Here is a 20,917-nt window from a genome sequence, read left to right on the forward strand (position 1 = left end):
CCAGTTTATGGAACTTCGATATAGCAGCTCTAGGAAACTAACACAGGGCCTTTTTACTTTCAGGTATGGGATGGTTACTTTCATGTGCCAACTTGCTGGGTCATGGGGTGCCCAGATATATGGTTGAACACTATTTCTGGCTATGTCTGTGAAGGTGTTTCTGGATGAGATTAACATTTTAATCAGTCAACTGAGGAAAGCAGATTGCTTTCTTCAGTGTGGGTGGGCATCATCCAATCTGTTGAGGGTTTGAATAGAAGAAACAGGCTGAGGAAGGTTAAATTCTCTCTCTTTACCTGACTGTTTGAATTGGGACATCAGTTTTCTCCTGCTTTCAGACTAGGACTTACACCATCAGCACTCCTAATTAACTTCGGCTTTGACCTGAACTTACACCGTTGGTTTCCTGGTTCTCAGGCCTTTGGTCTGAAGACTGGAATTACACCACCAGCATTCTAGGGTCCCCAGCTTGCAGAAGGCAGATCAAGGGAGTTCTTGGCCTCCATAATTGTGGCCTCCCAATTCCTCAGAATAAATCTGTATCTATATATAGCTACCTCTCCACTCTATTGATTCTGTTTCTCTGGAGAACTTTGACTGTATTAGTTAATACAAGGTCCTACTGCTTTAGAATGGTCTGTCCCTAGATCTTTACATGGGTGCCTCCTATTCAAATGTTACCTTTCAGAGAAGTCTCCCCTAATTTTCTGAAATGATTTCCTCTTCCTGAGTTATTCTCTATAATCTCATTGAATTTTATATACAACACTTAATACCATCTAAAACAATTCTCTTTGGTTACATACTTACTGTCTTTTCTACCACTCTTCCCCCCAGCTCCAACCAGAAAAGAGAGTCCTTGAGGGCAGGAACTCATTCCAGTTCACCACTGTCCTTTCAGGGCCTAGAATAGTAGCTGGCACTCTGTAGGAACTCACATATTTGTTGACAGGTGATGGACTGCTTCCCTGTGTCCCAGGCAACAGAGTGCATTATCAAACTTTTTGATCTTTGTTAAATTTATAGGTAAAAAATGGTGCCTTATTTGTAGTTTTAACATACATGAGACTGAGTAATTTTTTATAGGTTTGAAAGCTATTTATATTTTCTGTTTTGTGAAATAAACATTCTGTTGCTTGCCTATTTTTCTAAAGGGTTATTGATCTTTTCTTCTTGATGTATTTGAAGGAGCTCTTTCCATACCAAGGAAATTAGTCCTCTGACATGGTTTGCAGATGTTTCCCTTTAATTTATAGCTTTGCCTGAGGTATTTTTTTTGCAATGCAGAAAATGTTTGTATAGATGAGTTTACTAATTTTTCTTTATGGGTTCTTACTTTTATTCTCATGTGGCCTTTTCTCTTTTCTCAATGGCTGAAAGATAACAAGACTGGAGTAATTCCCTTGTATCTAAAGATGGGCATCATATGGTGAAGATGGCAGAGCTGCTCTACCAGGCCTGGACCCCTTGGCTGTTACCCACGAGAGACATAAACTTCTGTCCTGTTTAAGTCATTGTATATTTGGGTATCTGCTTCAGCAGCTTATTGTATATGCTCTAACTAATACACTAAACCATCACAACTTGAGGAACTGGTTTATTTCACATGAACAAGTCCTACCTTAAATTACAAAATAATTAGTTTTTTTTGTAAATTTATTTTTTTAAAGATTTTTTCATTTATTTTTTGAAAATAAAGAAGTGTATTTATTTTTTTAAAGATTTTATTTATTTGACAGAGAGAGACACAGAGAGAGAGGGAACACAAGCAGGGGGAGTGGGAGAGGGGGAAGCAGGCTTCCCGCGGAGCAGGGAGTCCGATGTGGGGCTTGATCCCAGGACCCCGGGATCATGACCTGAGCCGAAGGCAGATGCTTAACGACTGAGCCACCCAGATGCCCCAACTCAGTGTATTTAATTAGCAGTTATGCTTTACTCTAAACTGGTTTTCTTTTTATTATAATTTTCTTTTATTATAATTCAAAGACTGGTCATCTTTCGAAAATTATGATTAGAACTCCATTTAGTAAAGGTTTCAATATAAAAGCCACAGCAGCAATTAAAGTAGAAAGAGAAGGTAGGATGCTTTATTATAGCAGTTAATCCTCAAAACTTCTAGAGAAAGCAATTATACTCTTAGCTTGGATGAAGAAACTGAGTTTTAGAAAGTCAGGAGAACTGCCTAAGGTCTTACAGTTAATAAGCAGCATGTCTGGAACTCAAACACAGGTCACTATGATGACATACATACATTCACTGCACTATCCTTCCTTTAGGGAAGATTTAATGAAATTATTTTTTTAAAGATTTTTAAAATTTATTTATTTGTCAGAGAGAGACACAGCGAGAGAGACAGAGAGCGCGCACAAGCAGGGGGAGTGGCAGAGGCAGAGGGAGAAGCAGGCTCTTCAATGAGCAAGGAGCCTGATGCTGGACTCAATCCCAGGACCCTGGGATCATGACCTGAGCTGAAGGTAGACACTTAACCGACTGAGTCACCCAGGCGTCCCCTTGATGCAATTATTGCTGCTCCAAGTTAGACTGTTTTAGAGGTCTATTTTCATTAAAGGCTTAAAACCTATAAAATGTATATATGTATTTATATCTTAGCTGAGTAGATTAATCAATATAACAAAATATAGCCACACACAACACAGTGCTATCCATTCACTCAAAAAGCAGAGAAAGAAAGTTAAAAATACAACTTCTTATTTGATAAAGAAGGATATAAGACTGGAATGGAAAAGAACAAGGCAAGGGACTCCTGCTTTTCATTCTAAGTCCTTCCCTTAATTTTTGAACATGTATACGTATTATATTGATAATTTTAAAAAATGTATATAAGATAGAGGGGCGCCTGGGTGGCTCAGTCAGTTAAGCGTCTGCCTTTGGCTCAGGTCATGATCTCAGGGTCCTGGGATGGAGCCCCATGTCGGGCTCCCTGCTCAGCGGGGAATATGCTTCTCCCTCTCCTTCTGCCTGCCGCTTCCCCTGCTTGTGCTCTCTCTCTCTGTCAAATAAATAAATAAAATCTTTAAAAAAATGTATATAAGATGTAACATACAGATTACATTTAAAGCCAATAGTTTCATTCACCTATAGTGGTGACAAATGGATTTCTTCTTTTTCACCCCCAAAAAAGTAGGATCACATATTTCTATATATATTAAGTTGATCACCTGAGATTATCATCTTTGTAGATTACTGGGAACAAGCCTCAACCTAACGTGGAAAGGAAATGATATAAAAAACAAAACAGGGCCTTGGAGTTAGAAAGATTTGTGTGAGTCCCCACTTTGCCATTTCCTAGCTATGTGAATTTGGGCAAGTGATAACTTCTCTGAACCTCAGTTTTCCTGAAATTGTAAAAAATAACACCATTTTCATGGTTGTTGTTAGACATAATATATGTAAGGTCCCTAAAATAATGCCTAACAATAAGAAATTTAATGAATGGCAGGATAAAGATAGATAGAGCCCCCCCAAATAATACAAATAGGGTCAATACTTAAAGGTAGTGATAGTGAGATAAGGTTTTTGAATAATACTTTATGACTTCAGATTTTCTTTTTCTTTTTTTTATAAATCTTTTTTTTTAAAGATTTTATTTATTTATTCATGAGAGAGAAAGAGAGAGAAGCAGAGGGAGAAGTAGGCTCCCAAGGAGCAGGGAGCCCGATGCGGGACGCAATCCCAGGACCCTGGGATCATGACCTGAGCCGAAGGCAGACGCTTAACCATCTGAGCCACCCAGGTGCCCAAGACTTCAGATTTTCTTAAGTCCTATTTGTCACAGTAATTCAAATTATTGCTGCAAGTGTGAAGTGGCATTACATATAACAGTGGCATTACATGTAACGATGAAGTAGAGCTAAATAAAGTGAGTCAGTGACTATGGAACTAATTATGGTTTCTGAAAGGGGAGACGTAATCAGCTATTTTTATACCTTCCTCACAGATACTCTGTAGATACAAGGATCCAGGATGCCTGTGGCGGCACTTGCACTCATTTTGCACATAAATGAGAACTTCTTCCTCCAGTGAACACAGTTTGCTTGCACCACTTCCCTGAATGGGGAAAAAAATAAGAGAATTACTACTAATGATAGGTTAAAAAAGCATACACACTCTTTCACTCAGGTCTCTAATGCAGAAGTGATAGATTAAAAGCCAGTATTTGGAAACATGAAGAAAACAAACTTCTAACAATGTGATCTGAAAATCTCTAGAAGCTTTTAATTATCCACAGAAACTTAAATTAAAAAAAAAGTGAAATTACATATCAATTTAATCAATATAAATCGAAGCTTCACTACTCATTCATTCAGCACATGATACATGTTTATTTTTGGTGTGCGGGTTATATGCTAGGGTCTGTGATACGAAGACACGGACGACCGCGTTCCTAACCTTGTAGGGCCTGTGGTTTAGTTAGTACCAGGGACAGAACTGGGAACAAATATTTGTTCTGAAATGAACTACTGCTATAGCTCTACTCCTGTTCCCGCCATAACAGCAACAACAGCTGCCATTTGCTGTCAGCTTACCACATGCTATTTAATCTCACAGCAACCCCAGGAGGTTTATAGATAAGAAAGATGAAGCGCAAGGAGAAAAGTTAACTCAAGGTCATTTAGGCAGGAAGTTGCGGCACTAGCTTTCAAACCAGGCCCGTTTAACTCAAAAGCCTACTTGTCCATAAAGGAAAATCTGTATTTTCCCCACCACCTCTGCTCTTTCGAGTTTCCAGGCCTTTGTACCTGCTGTTCCCTCTACTGTTTTGTATAAGTGTAGGGGGCTTGGCCTTAAAATGGAAGGATAATTATTCCTCTAACATGGGAAGAAAAGAAAGACAATGGGTGAAAATAAAGAGAAAACTGGAGAAACCAAAAGGGAAAGGCAAGAGAGCCCAGGCTGAATAGTTTTTGATTTTCTTAGGTAAATAAAAGGTGAGGTTCTTTCTTTTTCTTTTTTTTTAAATATTTTATTTATTTGCCAGAGAGAGAGAGAGAGAGAGAGAGAGTGAAAGACTGTGAGAATACAAGCAGGGGGAGCGGCAGGTAGAGGGAGAATCAGGCCTCCTGCCGAGCAGGGAGCCTAATGTGGGGCTCGATCCCAGGACCCTGGGATCATGACCTGAGCCGAAGGCAGATGCTTAACTGACTGAGCCACCCAGGTATCCCAAGGTGAGGTTATTTCTATCGAATGACAGGAGCTGATGAATGAGTTGAAAATTTAGATGAAGGCTGAGGACAGTTAGGAATAACTGATGGGGTGAATGTGATAGGCATCTGGTAGCTGCCTCAGTGAATAAAGTGCATTTGTACTGCGACCCATCAGTTTGGTTTTATGGATTTGTCTATCAACACACAGAAATCCAACAACAGGAATTACAAAGCCAAAAATCATTTAAAAACCATAATCAAGTACGTCTTTGTATGTGGTATGCACATGTATGCTCACTTATACACATATAAATAGACACACAAAGGGGAGTGGAGGGCGTGTATTTTATCATAGGTTTCAAAGTGATAACTTTAGCCATTCTCTTTTTTTCATTAGGAACCTTTAGTGACTGGGGTGCCTGGGTGGCTCAGTTGGTTAAGCGACTGCCCTTGGCTCAGTTCATGATCCTAAGTCCCAGGATCCAGTCCCGTATGGGGCTTCCTGGTGAGCGAGGAGTCTGCTTCTCCCTCTGACCCTCCCCCCCTCATGCTTTTTCTCTCAAATAAAAAAAAAAAATCTAAAAAAAAAAGGAAACTTTAGTGATTTAATGAATTATGATGTGAAGAGAATGTATGTATTCTTTTTTAATTTATTTTTTTTTAAGATTTTATTTATTTGAGAGAGAGGAGAGACAGTGAGAGAGTACAGCAGGGAGGAGAAGGAGAAGCAGGCTCCCCGCTGAGCAAGGAGCCTGATGCGGGACTCGATCCCAGGACCCTGGGATCACAACCCAAGCCATAGGCAGACACTCAACCGACTGAGCCAGCCAGGCACCCCTGTATTCTTTTTTTAATTTTTAAAAAAGATTTATTGGGGCTCCTGGGTGGCTCAGTCGGTTAAGCATCTGCCTTCGGCTCAGGTCATGATCCCAGGGTCCTGGGATCAAGCCCGGCATCAGGCTTCCTGCTCAGCGGGGAGCCTGCTTCTCCCTCTCCTACTCCCTCTGCTTGTGTTCCCTCTCTTGCTGTGTTTCTCTCTGTCAAATAAATATATAAAATCTTAAAAATAAAGATTTATTTCAGAGAGAGAGCATGTTGCAAGGGAGGAGGGGTAGAGGGAGAAAATCTCAAGCAGACTCCCAGCTGAGTTCTGGAGCCCCTCCTGGGCTAAAACCCATGAGATCACGACCTGAGCCAAAATCAAGAGATGGAAGCTCAATGAACTGAGCCACCCAGGCACCCCTAGAATGTATGTGTTCTTAGAGGAGTTTCCTTGAAATCCAGCAGGAGTGCAATTTATTTGTATGGTCACAACACAGGCAGAATGAGTTCTTTGGCAAAGAATGGATCTGGAGGTATTTGTTAGGCAACATGAGGCATCCCCAGCAAGATAGGCAGGAGCTAACATGCATACTTACAAATAAATGAATTTTTGAAAAAAATAGTGAATAATAATGAGAATAACAAAGAGGAAAAAATAAAATTAGAATTTTTTAAATTGTTGTTTCCCTCTCAACATCTAGGGGCTTCAAGACTTGATGGAGGCATCAGTCATGGTCTCTGGATCTCCTAAAAAAAGGTGTGCAAATATACTGAAGGGCTACCCTTCAGGAGCATCCTGTGCTTCCAAGCACTTCATTGTTTCTGTCACTGAGATCACTGACCTATGATCAGGAATCAGATATTTAAAACAAAATCAAAACCAAAAAAACCCCTATATTTTACTTTAAAAAATTACATAAAAACTTCTAGTTAAAGATAGCAGATTGAGAGCGTGTATTAACTTACCTCTGCTCTCCCAAACATTCTATTTAATTTTTAAGGCATCATCTGGCAAGGACAAAGAGAACCAGAGAGGAGACAAAAATAAATGGCCAGGGATTAACAAGTGATAATGATTTAGCAAATCAAAGAAAGCTGAACATTAAGCTGGTAATGGTGAAAGCCAAGAGCAGGTACCTTAAATTAGCATTAAGTGGAACGAAGGAGGGACAAATGGCAGAAGAACTGATTGAAAACTCTTTTAGAAGGAGGCCCTCAGATCTTTCTGACTCCTGCAGAAGATTTATTCTCCTGATGAGGTACAACAGAGGGATCTCTGTATTACCTGACCTGAGGGCAGGTATTGAAAATGGAATGACCATACTGGGTGGGGGGGCAGGGTGGACACTGGATGAAAGATTGACTTACTGAATGCTAAGACTTCCAACCTTCTTCCCCTCATCTGGCTTCTCGGGATATATTCTTTAAGAAGTTGTAAGAAGAACATTCTCTGGGGAATCCAACCAAGACCCCCCCAAAAAGCTCTAATGAGACGAATGTTGGGGGTTACAAAATGACTCTGCCAGCTCAATCTACAGTAAAACCCTGAATCAATGAACACTCTCTACATGCACAAAGCCTCTAAGCAACTTTAACTGCCTCACAGTTAAATATGAGTAACACTTGAAGAAGGTCTCTTAATATGAACAAACTGAGAACAAAATGAATAGCAAAAAGGCAAATTTAAAAAAACAGAGTCTATGCTGGAAGAAGAAAAAAAGAGTCTGAGAGAGACAGAAATTGCATCTACCACAAAGAAACAGGATGCTATAAAACAGAACATATAAGGAACTAAAAAGTACTCACAGAAATAAAAAACATGGGCTTGATATTCTTTTTTTTTTTTTTAAAGATTTTATCCATTTACTTGAGAGAGAGAGAGAGCAAGAGCGAGCACAAGCAGGGGGAGCTGCAAAGGGAGAGGGAGAAAGAGGCTCCCCACTGAGCAGGGAGCCTGATGCGGGGCTCAATCCCAGGACCCTGGGATCACGACCCAAGGTGAAGCCACCCAGGTGCCCCAAGAGTTGACTTTTTGAAACAACAACAACAACAACAACAACAAAACAACAAAAATCAAGGAACTCATAGCTAGCCTAAGAAAAAAAGAGTGAAGACAATCAGAAATGAAAAAAGAGACACCGGGTGCCTGGGTGGCTCAGTTGGTTAAGTGACTGTCTTTGGCTCAGGTCATGATCCTGGAGTCCCGGGATTGGGTCCCTCATCTGGCTCCCTGCTCAGCAGGGACTCTGCTTCTCCCTTTGACCCTCCCCCCCTCACGCTTTCTCTATCTCATTCTCTCTCTCAAATAAATAAATAAATAAATAAATAAAATCTTTAAAAAAAAAAGGAAAAAGGGACATTAAAACAGATGCTTCAGAAATAAAAAGAATCATAAGGGACTATTATTAAGTTATATGCTAACAAACTAGATAATCTAGAAGAAATCAATTAAATTCCTAGAAACATACAATTTGCTAAAACTGAATCAAAAAGAAACAGAAAACTTGAACAGATCAATAACAAATAAGGAGACTGAATCAATAATCAAAAACTTTTGAACAACCACCCCCACAAAAAGCCCGGGACCTTTTTGTTCTTGGGTGAATTCTATCAAACACTCAAAGGAAAATTTTTACCAATCCTTCTTAAACTCTTCCAAAAGATAGGGGAGTCTGCTTCTCCCTCTGTCTGCCACTCCCCCTGCTTGTTCTCTCTCTCACTCTCATTCTCTCTGTCAAATAAAAAAATAAAATTAAAAAAAAAGAAAACCACATGATCATCTGAATAGATGAAATGTGGCATGCTTTTTCTGCAGCATCCACTCATGATAAAGACTTTCAACAAAATTGGTATAGCAGCAGCTTACCTCAATACAGTAAAGACCATATATGAAAAGCCCCCAGCTAACATCATAATCTATTTAAGGCATCATCTAGCAAGGACAAAGAGAACCAGAGGAAAACCTGAAAGCTCTTCCTCTAAGATCTAGTGCAATACAAGGATGCCCTCTCTAACCACTTCTATTCAATATAGTACTGGAAATCCTAGCCAGAGCAATAAGTCAAGAAAAGAAATAAAAGCATCCAAATCAGAAAGAAAGAAGTAACATTAGCTCTATTTGCAGACAAAATGATCATATATATATAAAGCCCTAAAGATGCCCCCCCAAAAAAAACCTGTCAGAATAAACACATTCAGTAAAGTTACAGGATACAAAATCAAAATAAAAAAAAATCTTTTTCTGTTAGAGGGGGTGGAGCAAGATGGTGGAGGAGTAGGAGACCTAGATTTCGTCTGGTTTCAGGAATTCAGCTGGATAGGGATCAAACCATTCTGAACACCTACAAACTCAACAGGAGATTGAAGAAAAGAATAGCAACAACTCTCTGAACAGAAAAGCGACCCCTTTCTGGAAGGTAGGACATGTGGAGAAGTGAATCCGAGGCGATATTCGGGAGGATAGATGGTGGGGGAGGGGACCTCCGTAGGCTGCTTCTGGCAAGTGATAGAACAGCAGAGCACAAAATCAGAACTTTTAGAAGTTGGCTCCGCTGAGGGACGTCACTCCAGTGGCTAAATGGGGGGGGGTGGAACCCTCGCGGGACAGTGTGTTCTCCGGACCCTCGGGGTCACAGAAAGACCAGGGGTGCCTGAGTGCGGCACAGCTCCCAGGTATTGGAGCAGGGAAGCCGGCTGCAGAGATGGAGCCGAGGCGCAGGCTCTCAGCTTGGGGTTGCCATAAACCGTGATCCGCGACCCAGTTGGGCCACCTCTCCTCCAGCAGGGACCCCACAAGTGGCAGATCTGGGGAGACTCCCCTTCCTCCCCCAGGAGGAGTGGCGCGGGAGCGCACCGCAGGGACCTGCTGGGTTTGGAGACTCCACATCTAGTTGGGTGCCAGAATAGAAACGCTTGGTCACAAGCTGGGTGTGCACGGAGTGCGGCCAGAGACCAGGGAGACAGGAGTGATTGACTGCTTTTCTCTGGGGGCGCACTGAGGAGAAGGGCCCTGAGTTCTCAGCTCCTCCCCAGTGGGGAATGGGAGGCCGCCATTTTTACTCTCATCCTCCAAAGCTGTACGTAAAGCTTGCAGGGAACAAAAGCTCCCGAGAGCAAACCCCAGCAGATTACTTAGCCCTGACCACAAGGGCGGGGCAATTCCGCCTCCGGCAAAGACATTTGGGAACCACGGCAACAGGCCCCTCACCCAGAAGATCAGCAAGAACAGCCAGCCAAGACCAAGTATACTGATCAATGAGAACGGCAGAACTCCAGCACTAGGGGAATACTGCACATAGAATTCATGGCTTTTTTACCATGATTCTTTAGTCTTTCAAAGTTAATTTTTTTTAACTTTTTTTTTGAAATTTTTTCCCTTTTTCAACCAAAATCTTATCAATCCCTTTTTTAAAAAAACATTTTTATTTTTCATTTTTAGAGTCATATTCTATCCCTTCATAGTAGTTACCCTTATTTTTGGCATATATGCATAAGTTGTTCTCTCTTTAAAATTTTGAGATACAGTTTCTTCTAACAGATCAAAATATACCCAAATCTCTAGTGTATGGCTTTGTTCTAGTCTCCTGCCTGATCACATTCTCTCCCCCCTTTTTTTTTTCTTTCTTTTTTTTTAAATCCTCTTCTTTCTTTTTTTCAAACAACTTATCAATTCCTTTTGTATAATTTTTTATAATTTTCATCTTTACAGTCATATTCCATTCCTTCATCGTATCAACCCTTATTTTGTACATATATAAGTCTTTCTTTCTTTAAAATTTTGGGAGGCACTTTCTTCTAACAGACCAAAATACACCCCAAATCTAGTGTGTGGCACTGATCTATGCACCAGCCTGATTATATTTGATCATATTCTGTTTTTTTTTTTTGTTTTGTTCCGTTTTTGTTTTTATCTTTTTCTTTTTTTTCCTCTTTTTTCTTTCTTTCCCTTTCTTTTCCCCTGTTTTCAGGTCTTTTCTGATTTGTTTAGAGTATATTTTCTGGGGATGTTGTTACCATGTTAGCATTTTGTTCTCTCATTCATCTAGTCTCCTCTGGACAAAATGACAAGACGGAAAAAATCACCTCAACAAAAAGAACAAGAGGCAGTACCGTCTGCCAGGGACCTACTCAATACGGACATTAGTACGATGTCGGACCTAGAGTTCAGAATCATTTTAAAGATACTAGCTGGGCTTGAAAAAAGCATGGAAGTTATTAGAGAAACCCTTTCTGGAGAAATAAAAGAACTAAAATCTAACCAAGTGGAAATCAAAAGGCTATTAATGAAGTGCAATAAAAAATGGGGGCACTGACTGCTAGGATAAATGAGGCAGAAGAGAGAATCAGCGATATAGAAGACCAAATGATGGAAAATAAAGAAGCTGAGAAAAAGAGAGATAAACTACTGCATCATGAGGGCAGAATTCGAGAGATAAGCAATACCATAAGACAAAACAACATCAGAATAATTGGGATCCCAGAAGAAGAGACCCCGAATAGCCAGAGGAATGTTGAAAAAGAAAAGCAAAGCTGGCAGCATCACAATTCCGGACTTCCAGCTCTATTACAAAGCTGTCATCATCAAGACAGTATGGTACTGGCACAAAAACAGACACATAGATCAATGGAACAGAATAGAGAGCCCAGAAATGGTCAACTAATCTTTGACAAAGCAGGAAAGAATGTCCAATGGAAAAAAGACAGTCTCTTCAACAAATGGTGTTGGGAAAATTGGACAGCCACATGCAGAAGAATGAAACTGGACCATTTCCTTACACCACACACAAAAATAGACTCCAAATGGTTGAAAGACCTAAACGTGAGACAGGAGTCCATCAAAATCCTAAAGGAGAACACAGGCAGCAATCTCTTCGACCTCAGCTGCAGCAACTTCTTCCTAGAAACACCGCCAAAGGCAAGGGAAGCAAGGGCAAAAAGGAACTATTGGGATTTCATCAAGATAAAAAGTTTTTGCATAGCAAAAGAAACAGTTCACAAAACCAAAAGACAACTGACAGAATGGGAGAAGATATTTGTAAATGACATATCAGATAAAGGGTTAGTATCCAAAATCTATAAAGAACTTATCAAACTCAACACCCAAAGAACAAATAATCCAATCAAGAAATGGGCAGAGGACATGAACAGACATTTTTCCAAAGAAGACATCCAAATGGCCAACAGACACATGAAAAAGTGCTCAACATCGCTCAGCATCAGGGAAATCCAAATCAAAACCTCAATGAGATACCACCTCACACCAGTCAGAATGGCTAAAATTAACAAGTCAGGAAACGACAGATGTTGGTGGGGATGCAGAGAAAGGGGAACCCTCCTACACTGTTGGTGGGAATGCAAGCTGGTGCAACCACTCTGGAAAACAGTATGGAGGTTCCTCAAAAAGTTGAAAATAGAGCTACCATACGATTTAGTAATTGCACTACTGGGTATTTACCCCAAAGATACAAATGTAGGGATCCGAAGGGGTACGTGCACCCCGATGTTTATAGCAGCAATGTCCACAATAGCCAAACTGTGGAAAGAGCCAAGATGTCCATCGACAGACGAATGGATAAAGAAGAAGTGGTATATATACACAATGGAATATTATGCAGCCATCAAAAGGAACGAGATCTTGGGCGCCTGGGTGGCTCAGTCGTTAAGCGTCTGCCTTCGGCTCAGGTCATGATACCAGGGTCCTGGGATCGAGTCCCACATTGGGCTCCCTGCTCAGCGTGAAGCCTGCTTCTCTCTCTCCCACTCCCCCTGCTTGTGTTCCTGCTCTCACTGTCTCTGTCAAATAAATAAATAAAATCTTAAAAAAAAAAAGGAATGAGATCTTGCCATTTGCAACGACGTGGATGGAACTGGAGGGTATTATGCTGAGTGAAATAAATCAATCAGAGAAAGACGTATCATATGACCTCACTTATATGAGGAATTCTTAATCTCAGGAAACAAACTGAGAGTTGCTGGAGTGGAGGTGGGGTGGGATGGATGGGGTGGCTGGGTGATAGACATTGGGGAGGGTATGTGCTATGGTGAGTGCTGTGGATTGTGCAAAACTGTTGAATCACAGATCTGTACCTCTGAAACAAATAATGCAATATATGTTAAGAAAAGAAGAGGAAGAAGAAGAAGGAAGAAGAAAAGAAGAAGAAAGAAGAAGAAAGAAGAAGAAGAAAGAAGAAAGAAGAAAGAAGGAAGAAGAAGAAGAAGAAGAAGAAGAAGAAGATAGCAGGAGGGGAAGAAGATAGCAGGAGGGGAAGAATGAAGGGGGGGAAATCGGAGGGGGAGATGAACCATGAGAGACGATGGACTCTGAAAAACAAACTGAGGGTTCTAGAGGGGAGGGCGGGGATTGGTTAGCCTGGTGATGGGTATTAAAGAGGGCACGTTCTGCATGGAGCACTGGGTGTTATACACAAACAATGAATCATGGAACACTACATCAACAACTAATGATGTAATGTATGGTGATTAAGCTAACAATAAAAAAACTTAAAGAAGAAAAAAAAAATCTGTGGTGTTTCTATACATGAACAATGAACTACCTGAAAAAGAAATTAAGGAAACAATCCCATTCACAATAGCAACAAAAAGAATAAAATACCTAGAAATAAATTTAATCAAAGAGTGAAAGACTTGTACACTGAAAATTATAAAATATTGATGAAGGAAAGTAATGAAGATACAAATAAATGGGAAGGCATCCTATGGATTGGAGGAATTAATATTGTTAAAAGGTCCATACTACCCAAAGTGATCTACAGATTTAATGCAATCCCTATCAAAATCCCAGTGCAATTCTTTACAGAACTAGAAAAAAAAATCCCAAAATTCCTGTATAACCACAAAGACCCCAAAGCAATCTTGAGGAAGAAGAACAAGGCTGGAGGTATCACATTTTCTGATTTCAAAATGTATTACAAAGTCACAGCAATAAAAACAGTATGGTATTGGGAAAAAAAACCCTCAGAAATACAGACCAGTGGAACAGAACAGAGAGCTCAGGAATAATTCCACCCACTTACACTCAGCTGATCCTTGATAAAAGTGTCAAGAAAACATAATGGAAAAAGGACAGTTGTGCTAGGAAAACTGGTTATTCATAATGGAAAAATGAAATTGGACTCATATAATATACAGAAATCAACACAAAATGGATTTAAAAACTTAAACATAAGACCTAAAACTGCAAAACTACTAGAAAAAAAGAGAGAAAAAGCTTCTTGACATTGTTCTGGGGAATGATTTTTTTGGGTATAACGCCAAAAGCACAGGCAACAAAAGCAAAAATAGGTAAGTGACTGCATCAAACTAAAAAGCTTCTGCAGAGCAAAGGAAATGATCAACAGAATGAAAAGGCAACTTATGGAATGGGAGAAAATATTCTCCCACCATATATCTGATGAGAGGTTAATGTCTCAAATATATAAGAAACTCAAACAGCTCAATGGCAAAAACAAAAAAACCTCCATACAACACAATTAAAAAATGGGCAAAAACATTTGAATAGACATTTCTCAAGTGAAGATATAAGGCCAACAGATATATGATTGTAATCACTAATCATTAGGGAAATGCAAATCAAAACCACAATGAGATATGACTTCACACCTATTAGAGTGGCTATTATCAAAAAGACAAAAAAAAAAAAGCAAGTGTTGGTTAGAATGTGGAAAAAAGGGTCCCTGGGTGGCTTAGTTGGTTAAGCATCTGCCTTTGGCTCAGGTCATCATCTCAGGGTCCTGTGATGGAGCCCTCTACTGGGCTCCCTGCTCAGTGGGTTGTCTGCTTCTCTCTCAGCCCCTCTCTTGCTCTCAAAAGTAAATAAATAAAATCTATAAAAAAAAGAATGTGGAAAAAAACTCTCTTACATGGTTGATGGGAATATAAATTGGTATAGCCATTATGAAAAACCGTATGGAGTTTCCTTAAAAATTAAAAATAGAATTAACCATATGATCCAGCAATCCCACTTCTGGGTTCATATCCAAAGGAAATGAAATTGACATTTGAAGAGATATTTCCGCGCCCATGTTCACTGCAGCATTGTTCATAATAGCTGAGATATGGACACAACCTAAGTGTCTATTGAGGGATGACTGAAGAAATGTGTGACTGACACACACACACACACACACACACACACAGGAATGTTATTCAGCCACAAAAAAGAAGTAAATGTGGTAATATGGGTGAGGGTGGAGGACATTATGTGAAGTGAAGTAAGTCAAACACAGAAAGACAAATATTGCATGACCTCACTTATATGTGGAATCTAAAATAGTGGAACTCAATGAGTAGGAGGGTGGCAGCCAGGAGTTAGAAAGTGGGGAAATGGGGAAGATGTTGGCCAAAGGGTACCGAATTCAGTTAGGCAAGATGAGTAAGTTCTGGAGATCTAATGTACAGCATGGTGACTGTAGTTAACAACTATATTGCGTATTTCTAATTTGCTAAAAGAGTAGATCTTAAATATTCTCACCAGAAAAAAACAGGTAATTATGTGAGGTGATGAATATGTTAGTTTGATTGTGGTCATCCTTTTACAATGCATACATAAATCTAAACATCTCAAGTTGTACATCATTTTCTTTTTAAGATTTATTTATTTCTGTGAGAGAAAGTGCAAGAGAGTGAGAGTGCATGCGTAAGTGGGGGGAGTGGCAGAGGGAGAGGGCAAATCTCAAGCTGCCTCCCCACTGAGTGCGGAGCCCAATGTGGGGCTTGATCCCAGGACCCTAAGATCATGACCTGAGCTGAAATCAAGAGTTGGACATCCAACTGACTGAGCCACCCAGGCACCCCATCAAGCTGTACATCTTAAGCATATATAATTAAATTGTCAATTATACTTCAATAAAGCTAAAAGATAAAATCAAATATTATGGATGAAATGTTTTGTGCATATTTTTGTATATATTGTACATATTTTTCATGACCTGTACAGCCCCACCCAATGAAGCCACAAATAAGCTCAGATCCACTTGCAGGGAATTAAGACACTATCCAGACATATGAATATTTCTCTCAAGTAGCAGAATGACATATAAGCTAAGACTCTGGAACAGGTTCTTATGTGAGAGTAAGAAAGTCTAATGAGCCAAGAGATCAGGTTGGGATGAACTAAGGCTATGAAAAGTGTATATGATCATTAATTAACTCATGATGTCACACAACAAAGAATCCTTACTGGAGTAGAAACTCAGAAATGATGAAGGCAAAAATAAGAGCCCAGAAAAACACTCTGGACAATACACTGCCAACCACAGTAAACACCAGATAAATATTTGTTGACTGAATGAATAAATGTTATGCATTAGTCACAAATAAAAGTCCCAGCTACTGATTCCTGCCTATGCTACTTCACAATTTTTCCTAAATCAACCCCTTTTCTGTGTCTAGCACCACTACCCTAATTCAGTCCCTCAACAGCTCTTCCTTGAAATATGGCAACAGCCTCCTAAATGGTCCTCACTCAAATCTACCTTTCTCATTGCTACCAGAGAGCTCCTTCTAAAATACAAATTTCAAAAATGTCATTCCTCTGTTTAAAATCCTCCACTGACAGGGCACCTGGGTGGAGTGGCTCAGTTAAGTGTCTGACTCTTGGTTTTGGTTCAGTTCCTGATCTCAGGGTTGTGCGATTGAGCCCTGAGATTGGCTCTGTGTTCAGCGCAGAGTCTGCTTGAGAGTCTCTCCCCCTCTCCCTCTGGCTCTCCCCCCGCCAAAATAAATAAATAAATCTTTAAAAAAATAATAAAATCCTTCACCACTTCCCCATATCTTGGCCATGATTAGGTCCCTGCTTATCTTTAGTCTCTTGACCCTTTCTGTCTCATACTGCTTGTCAGTCCCAATTTACTTCACACTATACCTCATTTGTATGCCTTGTTCATGAGGTTTTCTTTCCTCTGTATGCTGTCTACTCTCCCTTTCAACTTCCTAGATTTACCAATTTAATTCTTACTCACTTAGTTTAGTCATGACCTCCTCTAGAAATCATTCCCCAACTCAGCCTCCAGGTGAAAGCCTGGTGTCATGTATGACGCGGTCTACCTTGGTTCCCTGAATGCCTCTGTGTCTGCCATTCTGTATCCTAGAGTACTGCCACCCAGGAAAGGGGCAGGCAAGAACCGGCCGAGTTGGCTTCCTCCATCATTCCATTCAGTCCTCATCTCCCAGGACGCAGTCCTACTTTCCTTTTTATTTCTGCCTTGTCTCTGGCAGATGCTTCTATGATTACCCATATTTCAAATGAACTGATACTTGAAACAAATTTTAAAAATTTATAAGCTTAAAAATAGCTATGTCCTTTCTTAAAAGGAATTCAAGTAGAAAAAGATATGATAATTTAGGCAATCTTTTCGATTTTACATCATCAGAGTAATAGCCCTGAAGTAGTCAACAATTTCTTTAAATAAAGGAAAAATTTTGTATGCCCAAGGCAATTACTCAGAATTTTTTTGTGATAATCTTTAATGTGTATACACGCAGGCAAATATACATGCATAGACACACAGCTGACAGAAAGCTGTCCAAACTACACAAACAAAGTGGCCAAGCTAGTTCGTGACAGTGTGTTATACGGATGGGTTACCATGGAAACAAACTCAGACTACTTGGCAGCTGAGACAAAAGTCACATTTAGTAATGTTTTCCGTTATGTGAGTCATTAATTTCCTATGAGTTTTATACGGTTGCTTAACCACTTTCAAGAAACAAAGCAAGAGAATAGGATTTGCGTTGATACTGTGGAAAGTCAAGTATTTCTAAGATAAATGATAAAGTTGCTGATTGTGAAATACATAAGCAAAGGACTTAAAAGAAGATAAATGTTGCTATGGCCACTGTTTATCCTTCAAGAGTTAAAGAAAAATCTAAAAAGTCTTTAAAAAATTAATATAAAGTGAAAGTTATGGATCCATTTTTTGTAACTTACTGTACCAGCAAACTGCATTATTTAATATTCTAAGAATAACTTGCATATGTATACTCTACACATATATTTAAAATTATGCCATGTCTTGGTAATTTGAAGTATTTTTAACTTTTCAGAAACAGTGATCAAAAACTGCTGTGAGGAATGCAAGCTGTTTTGCCAGACAACATTACTGCAGGGAGGTGAAGTGCTTGTATCCAGAGCCAGTCTGCTTGGGTTCAAATCCTGCCTCTGCTACTTGCTGGCTCTCACACTGGACACACTTCCTAACCTCTCTGCACTTCTGTTTCCTCCTCCACGAAACGGGTAGTAACAGTACCTATACCTCAAGGGAGTTTTTGGAAACTAAGTGAATTATTACACACAGTGTTTGGAACAGTGCCTTATAGTGGATCTCAATAGTAAATGTTAGAAGTTGCTATTATTAAGAATGTAAGTAGTTCTACATCTACTTACATTTGCCGCCCAGAGAGAAATAATGATTAAATTTGTAAGTAGGGAATTTTCTTCAACAGTCAATGGAGGTTTCTATTTTCTAAGAGATATAGATTCGTGAGAAAATGAACCTTTGGGAACTGAAACAAAAATAAATATTTTAAAACTCCAAGGATAAATGAGATCTGTAAAAACTGTCACTTTTTAATTACAACACTAAGCATACATGAATCTCTCGCATTCTAGAGGCATTTTTGGCTTGTGTAACTGGGTGGACAGTACTATCATTCAGTGGAAAAAATTGAGCCCAGGGGATTCATTCATTCATTCATTCATTCATTCATTCATTCATTCATTCTGCTGGTAGTGTTAGACAATGTAGGAAATGATGATCCAGAGTTTGGACATTTTGAGGTTGAGGAGCCTGAGAGTCCCTCCTTTGGAAATGTCCAGTAGGTAGACGGATACAGAGACCTAGAACTCAGAAAGAGGGCAGGGCTCAAAATACAAATGTTAAGTCTTCTGCATGTTAATGGTCACTGAGATCATGGGAATGGCTAAGGCCATTTAGGGAGAGTGGGTAGAGTAGGAAGGGAAGAGGGCGGAGTCTGGAACTCTAGGGAACACTGATATGTAAGGTATGGGAGGAGAAGGGGGCAGGTGAAGGAGACCAAAGGGTAAATGGAGAAGCAAAGGAGATCCTGTTTGTCACTGAGACCAAGGAAAAGATTTTTAAGAAGGCGTTGCCCCAGAATATCCAATGTGGCAGAGTGGGCAGGTAAGATAATGATGAAAAAGCAGCAACAATGAAGTCACTGATAACACTGGCAAGTATAGTTTCAGTGCAAAGGTGAGAGTGGAAGGCAGATTACTATAGGAGGTAGAGACACTAGTAATAAAGTGGAGAAGACGAAGGTGGCAGTCGGATGGGGACATGGGGTAGAAAGAAGAGTTCAACTAACATGCAGGAGACTTAAGCATGTTTTAGCACTGATAGGAAAGAACCACTAAAGAGAAAAAGTCAAAGATTTGAGGAGGTATGAATAATGGCACCAGAGAGGACCCATCTCTCAGAATGTCAGAGCGGATATGAAATGGACAATAGTTGGGGGTTATTGGCCCTTGACAGAAGAAGGGGCCCCTCTTTCATCATGAGAAAGGAAAGAGAAAAGGACATGCTTTAATGCAGGCAAGTTTGTCAACAGCTCACTGTTCACTGCTCAGAATTTTTTTTTTTCAAGATTTTATTTATTTGAGAGAGACAGCGCAAGCAGGAGTGGGTGGGGGAGGTGCAGAAGGAGAGGGAGAGAATCCTTTTTTTTTTTTTTAAGATTTTATTTATTTATTTGAGAGTGAGAGAGCATGAGAGGGGAGAGGATCAGAGGGAGAAGCAGACTCCCCGTTGAGCAAGGAGCCCGATGTGGGACTCGATCCTGGGACTTCAGGATTATGACCTGAGCTGAAGGCAGTCACTTAACCAACTGAGCCACCCAGAACCCCAGAGAGGGAGAGAATCTCAAGCAGACTCCCTGCTGAGCATAGAGCCTGATGTGGGGGCTCAATCCCACAACCCTGAGATCATGACCTGAGCCAAAATCAGGAGCCGGATGCTCAACCAACTGAGCCACCCAGGCTCCCCACTCCAGAACTGTTCTGATGAGAAATTTCACTTAGAAACACACACTACTACTTGACATACAGTAGGTCCCCAAATAAATGAATACTTGTTAATAATCTGCTGAATATATTAAAAAAAAAATCTTTGTAGCTTCATGCAAGAAAGATTGCCATGGCACCTGGGTGGCTCAGTCGTTAAGCATCTGCCTTCGGCTCAGGTCATGATCCCAGGGTCCTGGGATCAAGCCCCGCATCGGGCTCCCTGTTCTGCGGGAAGCCTGCTTCTTCCTCTCCCACTCCCCCTGCTTGTGTTCCCTCTCTCACTGTGTCTCTCTCAAATAAATAAAAATCTTAAAAAAAAAAAAGAAAAAGAAAGATTGTCATTCAGTGACTTAGCAGATGTCCTAACAAGAAAAGTCATTTTAAAAAAAAGTATGCAAAATTATGCCAATTTTTATAGTATAACTGAGTAGTTTTTATGAGTAAAATACGAATTTATGTTCACCTAAAGAGACATGTATTTTTTAAGTTCCCATATAGTCATAGATTATTTTTTCTATATACTTTTTGATCACATTTCTAAACACTTAATAGAAACCATTTGAATAATATAAAAAAGGAAGACTAGCACCCAGTTCACCTGTCAGTTAACATATAGTTTTTCTATTTATAACTTCTCAGTTTAAGAGCCAGTGAAAGAAAAGCAGTTTGATATATGGAAAGAGCAAAGGATAGAGAACCAAGGTGTTTTCTATTAAACTAGGTGAGTTGTGACTAATCATTTAAACTACTGGGGCTTCAACTTCTTCATTTAGGAATAAGTGTTAAACTAGATGGTAAAATTTCATGATTCCCATGTATCAAAATAAGTATTTTTGACAAGAATAGTTTATCATCCAAGAAAATTAATTTATTTTGCTGTAAATATACA

General features: G+C 39.8%; 1 protein-coding gene across 1 annotated transcript in view; it reads right to left on the reverse strand.

The window, feature by feature from the left end:
* The window catches only part of EEIG2 (EEIG family member 2), a 91,335-nt gene that overhangs the window by 40,505 nt on the left and 29,913 nt on the right, over positions 1-20,917 (reverse strand). Inside the window, exon 2 of the mRNA XM_028102129.2 lies at positions 3,948-4,068. Coding sequence (XP_027957930.1) covers positions 3,948-4,068 — 121 coding nt within the window. The remainder of the gene's footprint in view (positions 1-3,947; positions 4,069-20,917) is intronic.

This window comes from Eumetopias jubatus, unplaced genomic scaffold (assembly GCF_037043125.1).
Source record: "Eumetopias jubatus isolate StellerSeaLion01/CBP00866 unplaced genomic scaffold, mEumJub1_p1.0 scaffold_4, whole genome shotgun sequence".
In the NCBI taxonomy this organism is placed as follows: Eukaryota; Metazoa; Chordata; class Mammalia; order Carnivora; family Otariidae; genus Eumetopias; species Eumetopias jubatus.